Source organism: Eptatretus burgeri, chromosome 11, assembly GCF_056783735.1.
Source record: "Eptatretus burgeri isolate ZD-2024b chromosome 11, Ebu_testis_v1, whole genome shotgun sequence".
NCBI classification, from domain to species: domain Eukaryota; kingdom Metazoa; phylum Chordata; class Myxini; order Myxiniformes; family Myxinidae; genus Eptatretus; species Eptatretus burgeri.
The window spans coordinates 96,928,659-96,946,109 of record NC_140971.1 but is presented as its reverse complement, the minus strand read 5'-3'; the positions used below and the strand labels follow the sequence as shown (position 1 = coordinate 96,946,109).

Below are 17,451 nucleotides of genomic sequence, written 5' to 3'. Positions count from 1 at the left end.
CCAGTTTGTGTTCAGTATACAGAACATCAAAGGTCGTAAGGAAGTACGTATCGTTTTAAAGAAATCTGCACTTTTAATCCTAAGATGTTAGTTTGGTTCATCACAGCATGTATTTCTATGGTTAAGTTTATGTACATATATATATTTATGACCTGAGTGAACACTGATCAATTTGATCAATTTGTTAATTTCATATGACCTTGACCTCTTTGCTTAAGGTCAAATATCAGGTAAACCAAATATTCTCCATATATGTGGTTTCCAATTAGTGTATAATACATATCTAAGCCAACAGACCAATTTTAGAATGATATGAGTGGTTCCTTGATACAGATAATTGATAACCAACTTTGACCCTGTCAGAGCAATAGAAAGAGGAAGAATTTAGCTCTGCCCAAAATAGATCCTGAATCCCCATGATGTTGGCTAACAAATGATATGCAAAACTTAATCATACAATGACTTTCATTTTTTGGTCCCCCGTGTCCTAAATGTGTACATAATACCTTGCTACAAGCCAGGACAGAGCACGAACAACCATATGTTGGCAACCACCTCACAGGCTTTGCTGGGCCTGATGGCTTCACCGTGCGTTCAAGTTCTTTGGAAAAGGAACTCGAACGTAAAAGTGCATCATGCTCAATGCTCATACTCCCAATACTAATCATGAACGTCTCAGATGTTTTCATTTATTGATGAAAAGCAAAAGAGAAGAAGAAAGTTTTCATTTATTGGGAATCTGTTCTGAGGCAGTTTTTAGCTCCGGGTAGCTGATGGGATGGCGCATCATCCGTCCGTCAGTCCGTCCGTCCACAAATACTTGCAACTTCTTCTCTGAAACTACACATGAAATTTTGATGAAACTTTACCACAACCTTCATCACCCTGTATGTACCAAAGTTTTTTTTATGGTATTAAAAAAAATCAGGGCCGGAGGGGGTCTACGGAGGCAGTTTGTAGGGGGGGTTGCCCCCCAAAATATGTATTTGCTTTCTTCTCCGAAACTACACACACAATTTCGATGAAACTTGACTACAACCTTCATCATCCGTGATGTACCGAAGATGTTCACACCATTACAAAAACAATTGGGTTGGAAAGGGGTGTATGGGGTAGTTTCCCCCAAAAATATGTATTTGCTTTCTTCTCTGAAACCACACACACAATTTCGTTGAAACTTGACCACAACCTTCTTCATCCGTGATGTACCAAAGTTTGTTCACGCTATTTAGAGGATCGGGGTCAAAGGGCATTTATGTTTATGGGGGGGGGGAGTGGGTTGTCCCCCAAAATAGGTACTTCCGATAACATTGGTTCATTGGTACATTTTGCTGCTTCTGTCCCACATTGATCGTCCTCAGTATCATTATTCTATCAGGTGAGCGCCCAGGTGTATTGGCCCTATTTTTACTCCTGTGATCCTGAGTCTTTTCTGCAACTTGTAAGTGCTTCGTACGTGCTTCTTTGAGAAGGTGAGTTGAGGGGTCCCAGTCAAAACATGGAACTTCTTCAAAGAGGTTCAGCGGTTTGCCATAAGCATGCTGCACATGGTGTTGCACATCCATTATGATCCACAGAGACACCAGTACTTGCCTGGCCCTCTTTGTAGCGAGTGAACCATGGTAGTTTGTTTCGGTATTCCCCAATAGGCTGAGAACTTTCACTGAATGCATTACTGTGGGCCCAAAATGGGGTATGCAGTTGGGCTTTGCAAGAGGTCAGGTCAGTATGGGAACATGCGCCAGAGCAGCACGTCGCTGCATCCACTTTCCGCCGATACTCCGGGGCCTCCGTCTGGCAATCCTCCAGGCATATGCCTGGCCCATCCCCATCTCCTTGAAATGCCAAATAACCTGCTGCAACCACGAGACACGTGGTCGGCCCATTGGTCTCCTCCACTCACGAGGTTCCCTCGCTGAGAGAATCTGTTGAGCTGGATCAGCGTCAGGAAAACAAGCCTCATGTCCATACAGCCGCATATGATGCTCACGGACTATGCGGGTAACAATTCTCATTTGAGTCTCTCTCAGCAACCACTCGATGGACACAAAGTCCGACCAGCGATAGCCAAGGATTCTCCAAAGAGACCTGGTACCAAAGGAATCAAGTCTCCATCTCATATCCCTGGTCAGAGTCCAAGTCTCACAACCATAGAGCAAGACTGGAAGCACCAAGGACCTGATGACTCAGAATTTCATCCTCCCACATTGGAACCGACAGCACCACACCCCATGATCCACTGAATCCATGGCTCCCCAGGTCCGACCCAGATGTCTAGTGACCTCTGGCTCAGCCAGCAGACACATGAATATCAATACTAACAAGGTAAGTGAATCTCTCTGTGACCTCGACGTCCTCGCCACAAACAGGCACAGACAAGATAGCAGCATCCAAGATGTCATTGAAAACCTGGATCTTAGTTTTGACCCAGGAAGCCCGTAATCCCAGCGGCTCCGACTCCTCAAACAACACCTCGAGGGCCCCCAAAAGGATATCCAGAGTCTCCGCAAAGATGACTGTATCATCTGCGAAATCAAGGACAGAGATCTTGACATTCCCAAACGATGCACCACAGCTTGATCTCTCTGACATCCTCCCCAGAATCCAGTCTATAAAAGCAATTAAAAGTGTGGGAGACTGTACACACCTAAAAAAAAAACCCAGCAGTAACTGGAAATAAGTCGGACATGTGATCTTCGCATATCACAGCACTCTCAGTACCAGAGTATAGTTCAGACATCAAATCGATCGGTTTTGGTGTCACCCCAGGAAGACCAAGAATCCTCCAGAGGGAATCCTGATTCCCTGAATAGAACGCTTTGCAGAGATCAACATAAGCTGCAAGCAGCCCCTGCTGAAACTGTCATCTGCGTTCAGTGAGGACCCGAAGAGCAAGAATAAGATCAATCGTTGACCTCTTTGGTGTAAAGCCTGACTGCTCTGGACAATGGTGCTCAAGCAGATGGTGGCGAACCCTATCAATATTGATCTGAGCAAAGACCTTGACTGGCACTGAGAGCAGCGTCACCCCTCGGGAGTTGTTACAGTCCTGGTGATCACCCTTCCCTTTCCAGAGAGGGACAAGAAGGCCCCTCTTCCAGTCAGTTGGGATGATACCTGTGTTCCAAGCAGAGCACAGAACTGCATGCTACGACATGAGTACAGAATTTCCACCAGCTTTGAGAAGTTCAGCATGGATGTCACAGATCCCAAGAGCTTTATCCCATTTCATTCTGTTTACCACAGCCTGTGTTTCCACAAAAGAAGGTGGATCGCATTTGATTGGAGGGTCAGCACCAGGGATAGTAACACCCCTGACATCAAACTATACAGCTGGTGGATCAGACTGGTACAGCCGCTCAAAGTAACCGGCCCAGCGGGCCTTCACTCTCGGATTCCTCTATCAAGAGCGCCCTACCCTCTGCTCTAACTGCAGTACACCAAGGGACGGGCTTGGAGGACCGCAATGCGCAAATTCCCCTGGAAGCAGGACGAGAATCCCTTGCTCTACCCCCTCACAGAATCCTTGCACATAGGCCTCCTTGTCCACCCTTAGCGCATGTAGTTTTATGCCTCAGCTCCCTGAACAGCTCAGCTCTGTCAAGAAGCCTGGCCCTGTGACTCTGGTCAATGGTATCCAGTGTCCCTTAAGACAAAATTCTTCTTCGCCTTTCGGTGAGTTCCATGACATCCATCGGCAACATAAAGGACGGTGGTCTTGAAGGCACTCCACAACTCTTCAGGATTCCAGAAAGCATCCAGACCCCCCAATCCCCACTCAGGCTGTTGTAAACTCCTCAGATACCCTCTCATCCTTGAGCTTGCCAACATCCATCCTCGGCTAGGATGGTGCCATTCTCCTGGATTTCAGCTGCAGCTTAAGATTTGCTATCACAAGCCTGTTGTCGGTATTGAGGAACTGGGCACTCACGTAAACCCCGCAGTTCTGGAACATCCTCCAGCGACTATCAACGAGGACATGGTGAATCTCCTTTGCCACACCACCTGTGTTGGAATACCAAGTCTAGGGATGAGCCTGTGGGCACTGATACCATGAACCAGCCACCCTAAGTCCATGATTTCTTGCAAAGTCAAGGAATTTAGTGCTATTCTGGTTCACAGTTGCAGACCCATGGGACCAACACATGTCTCATAACCATCCCTATCAGTTACAGTCGATTCATTGAAATCCCCCAAGACCAGAAGAGTATCTCGCCTGGGGCACTGATCAACCACAGACTCGAGCGCAGCATAGAATGCGTCCCTCACGGTGAGATCACTCACCTCAGTCGGAGCATACACAGAGACCAGGGAAATGACACCCAAGGAGTGACGAATCCTAAGTCTCGCTCATTAACCGGTGTTACCTCAATTATCATTGGAGTCAGCTTTTTGGACACAGCTACAGCAACTCCTTGGGCATGGTAACCATCAGAGCGACCAGACCAATAGTAGGTGTACCCACCCGCCATGATCTCGCCACTCTTCGGTCTCCGAACCTCAGAGAGTGCTGCAATACCGATGTCCAAACGCTTGAGCTCAGATGATAACAGAGATAGGTGATTATCCTCTCTTCGAGATGGGACATTGCAGGCACCCACCCGAAGGGACCGCCTCAGGTTAACCCAAGGAGACCGCCGTCTGGTGGACGACACCTCAGCACCACTTCACCACACACCACCACAATCTGACCCTGGAGGTTTACCCCATAGTTTTCCTTCTATCATCAAGGAATGGGGGTCACGAAGGTTTTTCCCCAACCCTGTCATCCGGTGAGCTGCCCTGCAGAGGGCAGCTGCACAAGAGGGACTCCCACAGAGTGGGGTTTCAGATTTTTGTGTTTGTGGGTTTTGCATAATGAAGTGTTTTTCGGTGGCTGGAGTGCAAATCCTGCCACAACCTCCAAAAAAAGTAACCCAACTGCAGGAGGATGTTCGCAGACACTGTTCGGCACTAGATATGGATGGCCGTTGGCTCACAACGAGCTCCTCCACCCTTTGACAGGTTTTGTTTTTAATCCTGATGGGTGTCCATATCATACACCCTCCTCACCAGAAAACCTGGTTGGGGAAGACAGTTTCGTCGCCGATAACCCGACCATGAAACAGATTATTACAGGTTTACATAGTACCTGGAGCAAGCCATAGATCTAATCTTACTTGACCTGTGACTCTAGTTATTCTCCATCCATTATACTTGGTCGACAAATGCCCATTCACAAAAGTATGGATGTTAGGGTTTCAACACCTGTGTGTCATCACCTTGCTTCGTCATGGTTCATGCAATCATCAAGAATGCAACACGGGTGCTACTATTCGTTTCCAAGCGTGCTTCGATACTATTAACAGATGTTTCAATAAGGGCCCAAGGTGTGAATTGTGCACAGGGAGATGTATGAGATTTTACCAAATTAATTCTCTCACTTTTCACTTTTGGCCACTGATAATGCCATGTTTTGGTGGCACCCCACGGTTTTGGGCACCCCACAGACAACACAATAATCCACTTATTCTGTACTTGAATTAAAATCAATTGTAGATGACTACGCAGAGACATTGAAGAATTACATTTTTAAAATCATCACTTCATTTACTGCAGGAAAATGCTTCACTGTTTTACCTTTTTTTGTCGTCGTTTGTGTTTCTTACACTTATTGATGCAACCAACACAAATGGTATCAATGAGATGAAAATGTCATTTATTTCTTATCCGTTCTAAGAGTTCCATCCAGTGTGTGTGTGTGTGTGTGTGTGTGTGTGTGTGTGTGTGTGTGTGTGTGTGTGTGTGTGTGTGTGTGTGTGTGTGTGTGTGTGTGTGTGTATTTCAGCCCACTGGAATTATACCAAAGACAAAGAAAACCAGAGCCATACAATCAATGCAGACAAAGGTACGTATACGATAGCATCTTGATACTGATGATACAATGGTAAAGTATCCTTGTCTTTTAAATGTCTGCCATACGGCCATACCCGATGATTGCACACAATAGCTGAGCGGAATTGGGAGCTGGTGCTGCAGTTTTCATGATGTCCTTTTACGAGGGACTCCTGCAGTAAGAGCAGGTTGGTGGTGTAACACCAGGTTACATTGCCCTCGGAGGTGTGGGTTCAATTTCAATGAGAATTTCTACACTTCAGCAATGGAGTGGATTCCTCTGTAGTATCAATGATAGTTCTGCAATCTTAGCGCTTCGTGTCGTCATCTGTGTCGGAGTGGCGACCCGTCCAGGATTGTGCCCAATAGCCAAGGAGACTGCTGAGGCAGCACTAACACTCTGCAGAGTCTGGTCCCAATGGAATGGAATGAAATGTGTCATCACCTTGCTTAGTGCTTAGTGTCGTCATCTTGCTTCGTGCTTGGTGTCGTCATCTTGCTTAGTGCTTAGTTTCGTCATCTTGCTTCGTGCTTAGTGTCGTCATCTTGCTTAGTGCTTGGTGTTGTCGTCTTGCTTAGTGCTTGGTGACATCATCTTGCTTTGTGCTTCGTGCTGCTTTGTGCTTACTGCTGTTGTCTTAGTGCTGCCATTGTTTGTGACAAATCAACTTGTCATAAACATCCCATACTCTTGTGTGGGGCATCTTGGACACTATCACTACCATTCTGCAGGAAGATAAGAGCTGCGTATCAATTTGGGGAGTGGGTTCAATTGTATATTGCTTGTGCTTGTATAGATAGACAATGATATGGAAGAGGGACATGCAGTAACTCGGGAGTGGCCACAAGAGAAGACCTGCTTCAAACCACCTGACCAGCTGGTGCTGACGTCTGAAGTATGTTGTTTAATTATTAATCCTATTTTATTGTTCAAAAGATTTTTCTAATGCAATTAACTCTTCATGCACAACCCTCTATTATGTTGTCATGATTCTGGCTTCAAGGGGATACCCTCATAGTGCAAGTTATTCCGTATATTTTGTTTTGTTAAGTTTATGATGTTCATGTAAGTTTCTGCTTCTGCACTCTGGTCTGCATCCATTTCCAACATCATATAGTGCACAAAATACACTTCTTAGCCATTTACTCCCTGCACTCAGCTGTTTACTCCCTTCACTCCTGTTTGCTACACTCCCACTATCTGGCTTCGTTGTTGGACCCTTTCATCTCATCAATGCTGAGCGGTTCCGCCAAAATCCGCACAAAGTTCATGCCACCAACGGATATCATCAGCGGGCGTGCGGAGTGGCATGGTACGTTGGCGGCATGGAGAGAAGGACCAGAGTGGAGAATAGTGGGGGGGGGGGTACGGACCAGTGGAACATCTGTGCTAAAACTCTCTGCACTCCTAGTTTGTTACACTCCTGCTATTGGGCGGTACTAACTCAACGGGGTTAGCGCAACGTGTGCAGGGGCTAGACACGTTCCCATTTTCCTCTTTCTTTATCTCCATCTTGCCCCTTTGCTCATCTGTCCCTGCAATGTCAGATGCATGATTAGTTCCAATGTTAATGTGTGAGTGATAATTGACAGTATAAGGCATCCAATGGTGTAAATGTTCGCTTACGGAATAAGGGAAAATATATATGTGCTCTGTAAATACATGCTTTTGAATTGCCTTCTCTGGAAGTATGTGCATTAGCTTCGTGAAGCCTTGTTTCACAAGAATTTGTGTTCTGACTGCTGCCTGTTTTGTTGGCAGCAGAAGGCAACTGAGGGGTTGATTGGTCATATTTAGATTGGCTTATAGATCACAGGAAGCGGCGAATAATGTTGGTTTGCTTAGCCAATTAAGAGCGGCGACGTAGCTGCTGGCATAATACTCAATCCATGTGATCACCTCACCGGTAACGGTAACGCATTGCTGGGCATGGGGAGCTGGCCAGAATTGAGCGGCCCGGACAGTGTTCGTGGTCTTTGAAGATACGGTGATCTCTTTGGAATTATCCAGAGGCGACATCTATCACAATATATTCAATCGACTGAAATGTCACCTCATAAAATTACATGAAAAATGGATGAAAACCATTGCCAGTTATTAAAATTTTATTGGCCAAAGAGTTCAGTGTTATAAAAAAAATATGATACTGTATTTTAAAAGGCCAAGTTATATTTGATATTCATAATGAAACGAGATACAATCATGATGAACTTGTCCCCCGTTTTTTCGAAGGTTCTAAAGTGAAGCAAGTTATATGTTCATATTAAATAAGTACAGTACTGCAATAATTATAATTAATTTATCCCTCTTTTTATGTAAATGTATTCACATAAGTCATGTAAAAGTTAGTTATAATAATGGATCTGCATGTTAAGTTAAATTAAATTCATGGCAACAATGGCAATAGTCGAGGAAACAAGTGAAGTTAATGGGATCTAGATTTTCTGGAGTTATTGATTCCATTCAAGGTATTGAACAATTCCTATTCATCAATAAACTACATTGCAGGTATTGGAATAACTTGGCTTTAGCCACAACCGTGACTCTTGATATTTGTTTTGATTGCCTCTCACAATCATAGCAGTAGTTGGAGTAGTAATAATTCCCAACATCATATCGTTGTAAGAGTACGATGCTCAATCATTAAGTATTCCCTCATTTTGTCCCTTTGTCTCTGGCAGGAGCTGAATGAAGATATTACCCGCACATTGACAGCAAACAATCCACAAGCTCCAAGGAATATTATTTACTACAGCTACCATGTATGGATGAATGCACGAACAAGATTTTTGAGCTATATTCCAATGTGATAATTCCAATGTCCCTTATTCTGAATGCCACATTTTTTTGGTCAGTATACATTTGGCTCAAAGATAGAGGCACTTTGCTCTGTAGTACTATATAATGCAGTATCATTTGCATGGTCAAGTCAAATGATAGAAAAAGTAAGATTGGGGTACATTTCACAGCCTTATTGTGTGTGCAGGAACAAGCATTCAAAGTTAACAGCAAAGTTGACCAGTTGGCTGTGCACTTTATTCTGGAAGGAGATCTGATTTTTAAAGGGTCTAATTCAGTACCACAACGGAGATCCAAAGGTAAGGTATACTGACAGACAGCCAAAGGGTTTTACAATTCAGTGATGAGCAAAGTAAAGATAAACCTGAGAGTGATAAATGTTTTCCATCCCCAAAGTAATCAAATGTTTTAACAATGTCCCACCCAAATCTTTGTTTATCCAATTTAAATTGAAATACATACTGTGTATAGCTTTATCAACAAGACATTTGTGTGTTACAAACTACACATTGCTTTAAAGTAAATGCTACTGTTTAGTTATATACTGTACCAAATAAAAACTAGATATTTGCGATCGCCCGCAACTTACCCTTGACTTGTGTTCAAATGATGGCCATTTTTGTTGGACCACCATGTGACCTTGACCTTCAACATTTAGAAATAGATTGCAAATGAAGAAAATGTGGCCCATCTACAATAGATCCACAAAACTTATGAAAATCAGGAAAATTATTCAAGTTATGATCAAAAAGGTGTTTGTTTGTTAATTGGGTCATCATCGGAAAAAAGTAGGTCAAGGACACAAAACAAATATCAGATGCACAACTTCTGTGCAGATCCACTATTACGTTGCAAGAATATATTGGAAGGCCAGGCGGTCTTTGAAATTCTGCGTTGGCAAAATTGAGCGATGACAAAAGAAACTAGAGGTGGAGCACTCGGTAGAGTGCAAAACCTCCGCCGCCAATACTGCTGGGTCACTTAAGTGAACCTGATATCCTATTCATTGTAGGTCAAAACGGATCAGACTCTACTGAACCACGATTGAATAAACTAAACGAGATTGACGCGCATGTAGAAATCCCCAAAAAATAAAATCGAATTTTTTTTGAAAAAAAAGGTGCAAAATTTCTAAGTTTTTTTTTTTCTTTAACAAATTTTTTTGGGGGGGTTGGAAATCAATTAAAACATGCAGAAATGCAAAAAAAAAATTCAAATATTTCTTCAAAATGGCCGCCATAGCGGCCATATTGGACTTTGGACCAAGTCCAAAATCTAATGGCATGATCCTTGGACCATACCTAATCCCCCCACCAAGTTTCGTCGAAATCTGTCCAGGAGTTTTTCCATAATACTGTTCACAAACAAACAAACAAACAAACAAACAAACAGACAGGAGTGAAAACAGTAACCTCCGTCCATCTTCGGTGGCGGAGGTTAAAAATACCCCTGAGCAGGAGTGCCGGTCATCTCTGCCAGAGGTAGACAGAAGCAAAATCAAATTAGGGGCATCTATAATCGATTCCATGGCTCGTGGATCTGGTCGTAGAATGCAGATCGCCAGAACAGTCGGTCACTTCAAATAAATTATGAAGGAGACACTTTTCTGAATAAGTGATCCTGACAACAGCAGGTGCGCTTTAATGCTAATTTATGTGATACCTGGGGTTCCACTAAATGGTCGGTAATATGGGAATTCTGGAACGTGATTATGATCACGTCAGGTCAGGTTAGATCTCCGACCTGCTACAGGTACCATGTAAACCTGTAGTAACCTGTTCCATGGTCGGGATGTCGGCGACTAAACCGTCTCCCCCACCAGATTTTCTGGTGAGGAGGGTGTTTGGATATGGACACCCAGCAGGATTAAAAACAAAATCTGTCAATGGGCGGAGCAGCTCCTTGTGAGCAAACGGCCATCCATATATAGTGCCCAACTGTGTCTGCGGACGTCCTCCTGCAGTTGGGTTACTTTTTTATTAGGAGGTTGGTGGCAGGATTTGCACTCCAGCCACCGTAAAACCCTTCATTCCGCAAAACACAAAAAGGCAAAAAAATCTGAAAACCCACTCCGTGGGAGTACCTCCTGCGCAGCTTCCCTTCGCAGGGCAGCTCACCGGATGACAGGATTGGGGCAAAGCTTTCGGGACCCCCAATCTTTGATAATAGGAGGGAAACCACGGGGTAACATCCCTGGGTCAGATTGCGGGAGAGTGTGTCGGAGTGGTGCTGAGGTGTCATCCACCAGACGGCGGTCTCCTTGGGTTAACCTGAGGCGGTCCCTTCGGTTGGGTGCCTGGAATGTCCTATCCCGAAGAGAGGATGATCACCTGTCTCTGTTATCTGAGCTCAAGCGTTTGGACATCGGGATTGCAGCTCTCTCTGAGGTTCAGAGACTGGATTGCGGCGAGATAATGGTGGGTGGTTACACCTACTATTGGTCTGGTCGCTCTGATGGTTACCATACCCAAGGAGTTGCTGTAGCTGTGTCCAATAAGCTGACCCCAATGATAATTGAGGTAACACCGGTTAACAAGCGTATTATGAGATTAAGGATTCGTCACTCCTTAGGTGTCATTTCCCTGGTCTCTCTTTATGCTCCGACTGAGGCGAGTGATCTCACCGTGAAGGATGCATTCTACGCCACGCTCGAGTCTGTGGTTGATCAGTGCCCCAGACGAGATACACTTCTAGTCTTGGGCGATTTCAATGCATCGACTGGAACTGATAGGGATGGCTATGAGGTGTGTGTTGGTCCCCATGGGTCAGGAATTATGAACCAGAATAGCACTAAGTTCCTTGACTTTGCAAGAAGTCATGGACTTAGGGTGGCTGGTTCATGGTTTCAGCGCCCACAAGCTCATCTCTGGACTTGGTATTCCAATGCTGGCGGTGTGGCAAAGGAGATTGACCATGTCCTCATTGACGGTCGTTGGAGGATGATCCAGAACTGCAGGGTCTACCAGAGCGCTCAGTTCCTCAATACTGACCACAGGCTTGTTGTAGCAACTCTAAAGCTGCACCTGAAATCCTGGAGAATGGTACCATCCCAGCCTAGGCTGGATGTTGGCAAGCTCAGGGATGAGAGAGTAGCTGAGGAGTTTGCGAACAGGCTGAGTGGACACTTGGGGGGTCTGGGTGCTTTGGGGCGGTCCTGAAGAGTTGTAGAGTGCCTTCAAGACCACCGTCCTTGATGTGGCCGGTGGATGTCTTGGAACTCACCGCAGGGCAAAGAAGAATTTTGTCTCTCAAGGGACACTGGATACCATTGACCAGAGACGCAGGGCCAGGCTGAATGGCAGAGCTGAGCTGTTCAGGGAACTGAGGCGTAAAACTGTACGTGCACTGAGGGTGGACAAGAAGGCCTATGTGCGAGGAATCTGTGAGGGGGTAGAGCATCACCTGTGGACAGGTGATTCTCGTCCCGCTTACAGGGGAATTCGCGCATTGCGTTCATCCAAGCCCATGCCTCGGAGCACTGCAGTTAGAGCAGAGAGTGGTAGGCTCTTGACAGAGGAGTCTGAAGTGAAGGCCCACTGGGCCGGTTACTTTAAGCGGTTGTACCAGGCTGATCCCCCAGCTGCCGAGTTGGACGTCAAGGGTGTTACAATCCCTGTTGCTGACCCTCAAATCAACTGTGGTCCACCTTCATTTGTGGAAACACGGGCTGCGGTGAACCCGTTGAAACGGGGCAAAGCTCCAGGGATCTGTGGCATCCATGCTGAACTTCTCAAGGCTGGTGGAAATGCTGCACTCGTGTCGTTGCATGCAGTTTGGTGCTCTGCCTGGAACACAGGCATCATCCCAACTGATTGGAAGAGGGGCCTTGTTGTTCCTCTCTGGAAAGGGAAGGGTGATCGCCAAGACTGCAACAACTACCGAGGGGTGACGCTGCTCTCAGTGCCGGGCAAGGTCTTTGCTCGGAAAATTCTTGATAGGGTTCGACACCATCTGCTTGAGCACCAGCGTCCAGAGCAGTCAGGCTTTACAACAAAGAGGTCAACGATTGACCGTATCCTTGCTCTTCGTGTCCTCACCGAACGCAGATGAGAGTTTCGGCAGGGGCTGCTTGCAGCCTATGTTGATCTCTGTAAAGCGTTCGATTCAGTGAATCGGGATGTCCTCTGGAGGATTCTTGGTCTTCGTGGGGTGCCATCAAAACTGATCGATCTGATCTCTGAACTCTACTCTGGTACTGAGAGTGCTGTGAAGTGTGGTGGTACCATCTCTGACTTATTTCCAGTTGTTACTGGAGTTCGTCAGGGGTGTGTACTGGCCCCCACACTTTTCAGCACTTGTATGGACTGGATTTTCTGGAGGATGTCGGAGAGATCAAGCTGCGGTGCATCGTTTGGGAATGTCAAGATCTCGGACCTTCATTTTGCAGATGATGCAGTCATCTTTGCGGAGACTTTAGATGTCCTTTTGGGGGCCCTCGAGGTGCTAAATGAGGAGTCGGAGCCGCTGGGATTACCGGTTTCTTGGGTAAAAACTAAGATCCAGGCTTTCGGTGACATCTTGGATGCTGCTGTCCTGTCTGTGTCTGTTTGTGGTGAGGATGTTGAGGTCGTGGAGAGATTCACTTCCCTTGGCAGTGATATTCATGTCTCTGCTGGCTGTGAGTCAGAGGTCAATAGGCGTCTGGGTCGGGCCAGGGGAGTCATGGATTCACTGGATCATGGGGTGTGGCGCTGCCGGTACCTGTGCTGGAGGACGAAAGTCCGAGTCTTCAGGTCCTTAGTACTTCCAGTCTTGCTCTATGGATGCGAGACTTGGACTCTGACCAAGGATCTGAGACGGAGACTTAATTCCTTTAGTACCAGGTCTCTTCGGAGAATCCTTGGCTATCGCTGGTCGGATTTTGTGTCCAACGAGCGGTTGCTGAGAGAGACTCGGATGAGATTTGTTACCTGCATAGTCTGTGAGCATCAGTTGCGGCTGTATGGACATGTGGCTCCTTTTCCTGACGCTGATCCTGCTCACCAGATTCTCTCAGCGAGGGAGTCTCGTGAGTGGAGGAGGCCAGTGGGCCGACCACGTGCCTCGTGGTTGCAGCAGGTTGACCATCATCTCAAGGAGATGGGGATGGGCCTGTCATCTGCCTGGGGGATGGCCAGACGCAGGCCCCTGGAGTACCGGCAGAAAGTGGACGCAGCGACGCGCTGTTCTGGCACATGCTCCCATACCTGACCTGACCTGACCTGATTATGATAGACCTTGTTGTGAACTCTCTCTAAAATGATCATCCGAGTCGATAACCAGTGATCGTAATGATCATTACAACTTGGCAGAACTCATATTTTTGCCTAACTCAAAAAAGTTCAAAAAGTAACTGTGTGCCAGACTGGAATAGGGGCAGTTCATAAAGTACGTTCGCTCTACTTCCGGGTTTCAAAACCACCCACCCCCTCTGTATGCAGATAGTGACCACTCACCCACCCCCATATGCATCTCGTATCACTTCACAATACTTGAAGATTACAACGAACTGTAGATTTATCTCAAATGCATCAGTAATTATTAACTTCAGTAATACAGTACTATGGAACAATTATTGACGTCCACGGATTCAACATCACGTCGAAAATGTTCCTGTGAACGGGGATATTTTTCCCCCTCGCGATGATGACAGGCTCACCTTCATCTTCTGAAATGCTTTCATGTAGTCCGACACCACTTTCATAAAGTATGTATGCAGCCGTCGTACCACCCACCCCTGTACGCAGCCTGTACGCGGGCTTTAAACCACCAACCCCCCTCATTTTTGTATGTACTTTATGAACGGCCCATACGGGGCAAAAATATGCAAAAATTTGCGCAGGACCCGGAGCATCTTCAGAGATTGGTGCCGGCCTCCGGATGACCACTTCAAATAAGCACCGGACATGTAAGAATTAGAGCGAAGTTTGAAGGGCTATAAAATCGGAACGAGGGCAAATTTCCAAAAAAAATGGCTTGTGTTGTTCTAGATAATAGTCCATAGTATCTGAATCACTAATAACATTTGATCTCTCTTGATAAATGAGGGAGGAGATACGATTTGAAATTGACGATTTTCGCAACTTTGACAGCCTCGTGACCTTGACCTCGACCTTGGACAACCTTGAAAGTTATATCGTTGTGCATGTCTCAATGACCTCTATCCATTCCACTATTGGTTATTTGTCTCCACTCGGTTTGATTGTGGACGGACGTACGGACGGGCAGACAGACTTTGAGACTGGCTTTATTAGGTCATCTCTACTGAGATGATAGAGATGACCTAAAAAACACGTCATTTTTTTTTCAGACGGTCATTTGACTTTGACTTTTAACTCATCGGGCTATAGTGTGAATTAAGCATAACCGCACCTTGCTGTTGGCTATCCAGGGAAGGAAATTCAGTTCCGATCAGACAAACTTCAGTCAAATTTTGGTGAAAAATGTTATAATGTCTATAATTGGGTCACGGACTTAAAAATGAGGTCAAGGTCAAAAAAATATGTCAACCCCGCATACTTTCTATTCACATTACTGATGCAAAATTTCATTCTGAAAGTTCCAGCTGCATTCATGAAACAGCTTGGAATTTGACAGAAAAGGGGAGAAAAAAGTAAATGGTGGTTTCGTACTCCTGGGAGTGTAAGACCTTCACCTTTAACCCGGAGGGGTATGATGTAAATTAGTGGTAAATGCACCTTGCTTTAGGCTATCTATAGGGCAATTTCATTCTGATCAGACAAACCTTAGTTGAGTTTTGGTGGAAATGTTAAAATGTCTATAATTGGGTCATGACCTTTAAAATGAGGTCGAGGTCAAAAAAGATGTCAACCCCGCATATTTATAATCACATTATTGATGCAAAATTTCATTCCGAAAGTCCTCAGACATTGGTAGGAAAAAATGGAGACAACCTAAATGGTGGTTTAATACTCCTGGGGGTGGAGGGGGGGAGGGTAAGACTGTGACCTTTAACTCGGAGGTGTATGATGCACATTAATTTTAAATGTGGTTTGCTCTGGGTTATCTCAGGAAAACAATGTTGTTCCAGTCAGACAAACCTTGGTTGAGTTATGGTGAAAAATGTTAAAATGTCTAATTAGGTCATGACCTTAAAATTCGGTCAAGGCAGAAAACAGGTCAGCCCTGGATATTTTCTATTTATATTATTGATGCATAAGTTCCGAAACTCCCAGCTGGCTCAGAGATACAGCTCAGAAATTGATACAGTTCGGAAATTTGGTGTTAAGAGCGCAGGAAGAAAAAACAACAAAAACCTGTAATTTTCTCAATGGTAGTAATTTTCAGAATGGTAATAAGCAGCAATGAATGGCAAACTAATCCGAGGCTCTAAGAAACTCTGTGGTACCATTAAAAATTAGGGGTGCCAATTGCAGAAACAAACCTTGCAACAACAGGTGTAAACAAGAGCGAGAATTGCTTTGTCCCTTTCTGGTCCCAATGAATGTTCGAGAAATAAAAATTTATTTGCTATCGGGGAGACTTATTCACAGTGCCGAGAGAAATTCTCCACCCCTTTTCAACATTTTCACCTTTTGTTACCTTTTAACCTGGAATTAAATTGCATTAAATCAGACTTTTTCCAACCTTTATTTACACATCGTAACCTACAACTTCCAAGTGAAAAACAAATTCTACAAATTTCAGTAAATTAATGAAATATACAAAACGATGTCTTGGTTGAATAAATGTCCACTCCCCTCCCCCCAAATAATATTGTTGCGAATTCGCGCCCGCCGGCGTGCGAATGGCCAAGTAACTCGAATCGCGGCACGTCGCCCACCGGACAGACAATTCTGTCGTGACCCTCTCGGAACAACGCCGGAAGCTAGTCACGGGTGGGGGTTTAACCTCACCACGATCGTGCCAATTGCCCACCCACGCAGGATAGGGTTGCTCACCAAATTCGATCTACCTAAGTACCTGCGCGAATGGTCGACCCGGAGATCGTACCACGCCACAGGCCGACTCCGGACACGAACCGCTTCAGCGGTCCGTTCCGTGTGACAGTGATAACCGAGCGGTGTTATCGTCGGCCTTGACGGTTCCGATTAATTACCGGGATGTTGCACCCACTACGAACCCCTTATGTGAAGCAGGATGGAGAGTCAATTAAAAGAAAGGAGACGAAGCAGAGCGGGAACAGTTCAACAAGCAAGCATTTTATTCACACGCACACACAAACAAGCACGGAAGGCACATATTTACAGCTATACAATTATGCACAAAAAGCAAAGGTAATATAACCGACTAACACGTACACACGACAACTCTAACACAGTTTTACTTCACAGACGGCGCCAACACACATTTACACAAAAGCAAAAGAAAGAAGCCACCCTCACAGACAAGGAGGCAGACAGGCCCGTAGGCCAAATGTGCACGGGACCTAAAGGAGCGGCTAGGTCTGCGAGACCGGAGAGGTCTTACCCGCGTCCTCGTGACGCGTTGGCGGGCAAGCCGCGAAGTGTCCGCGCTGCTGTGCCCCGACTCCGGGCCCCTGGCGTGCTTGTTGGCACCACGTTTTGGGTGGGGGAGGAACGGGGCCCCCTTTTGCACTATCTCAGCGCGGGGCAAGGGGAAATTGTTGATGCCCAGGGGGCGGGGAGTGGCTGGCTGAATTGGGTCCCTCGACGAGATGAGCGATCCCCCACACCGCAGCCTTCTTCGCCGACTGCCGTCCTCCTGGCCTCAGACCCGAGCTCCCCTGTCCCGACCAGCCGCCCGCAGCTCCACCGCGCACTCGACTCAACTCCACCAACGCGGCGCTCCTTGTC

The 17,451-nt window shown here is 45.9% G+C and overlaps 1 protein-coding gene across 6 annotated transcripts in view; it reads left to right on the top strand.

Annotated features, from left to right (window-relative positions):
* Positions 1-17,451, top strand: part of DNAI1 (dynein axonemal intermediate chain 1) — a 106,107-nt gene that overhangs the window by 16,928 nt on the left and 71,728 nt on the right. For 5 of the 6 annotated variants that reach the window (XR_015049608.1, XM_085847548.1, XM_085847544.1 and 2 more), the window contains exons 2-5: positions 5,828-5,887; positions 6,672-6,770; positions 8,557-8,637; positions 8,862-8,973. Coding sequence is in view for 4 of the 6 variants with exons in the window: in XM_085847544.1 (XP_085703670.1) it covers positions 5,828-5,887; positions 6,672-6,770; positions 8,557-8,637; positions 8,862-8,973 (352 nt within the window). In the remaining 2 variants the exon portion in view is untranslated. The remainder of the gene's footprint in view (positions 1-5,827; positions 5,888-6,671; positions 6,771-8,556; positions 8,638-8,861; positions 8,974-17,451) is intronic. The other variant, XM_085847549.1, reaches the window with a different exon arrangement.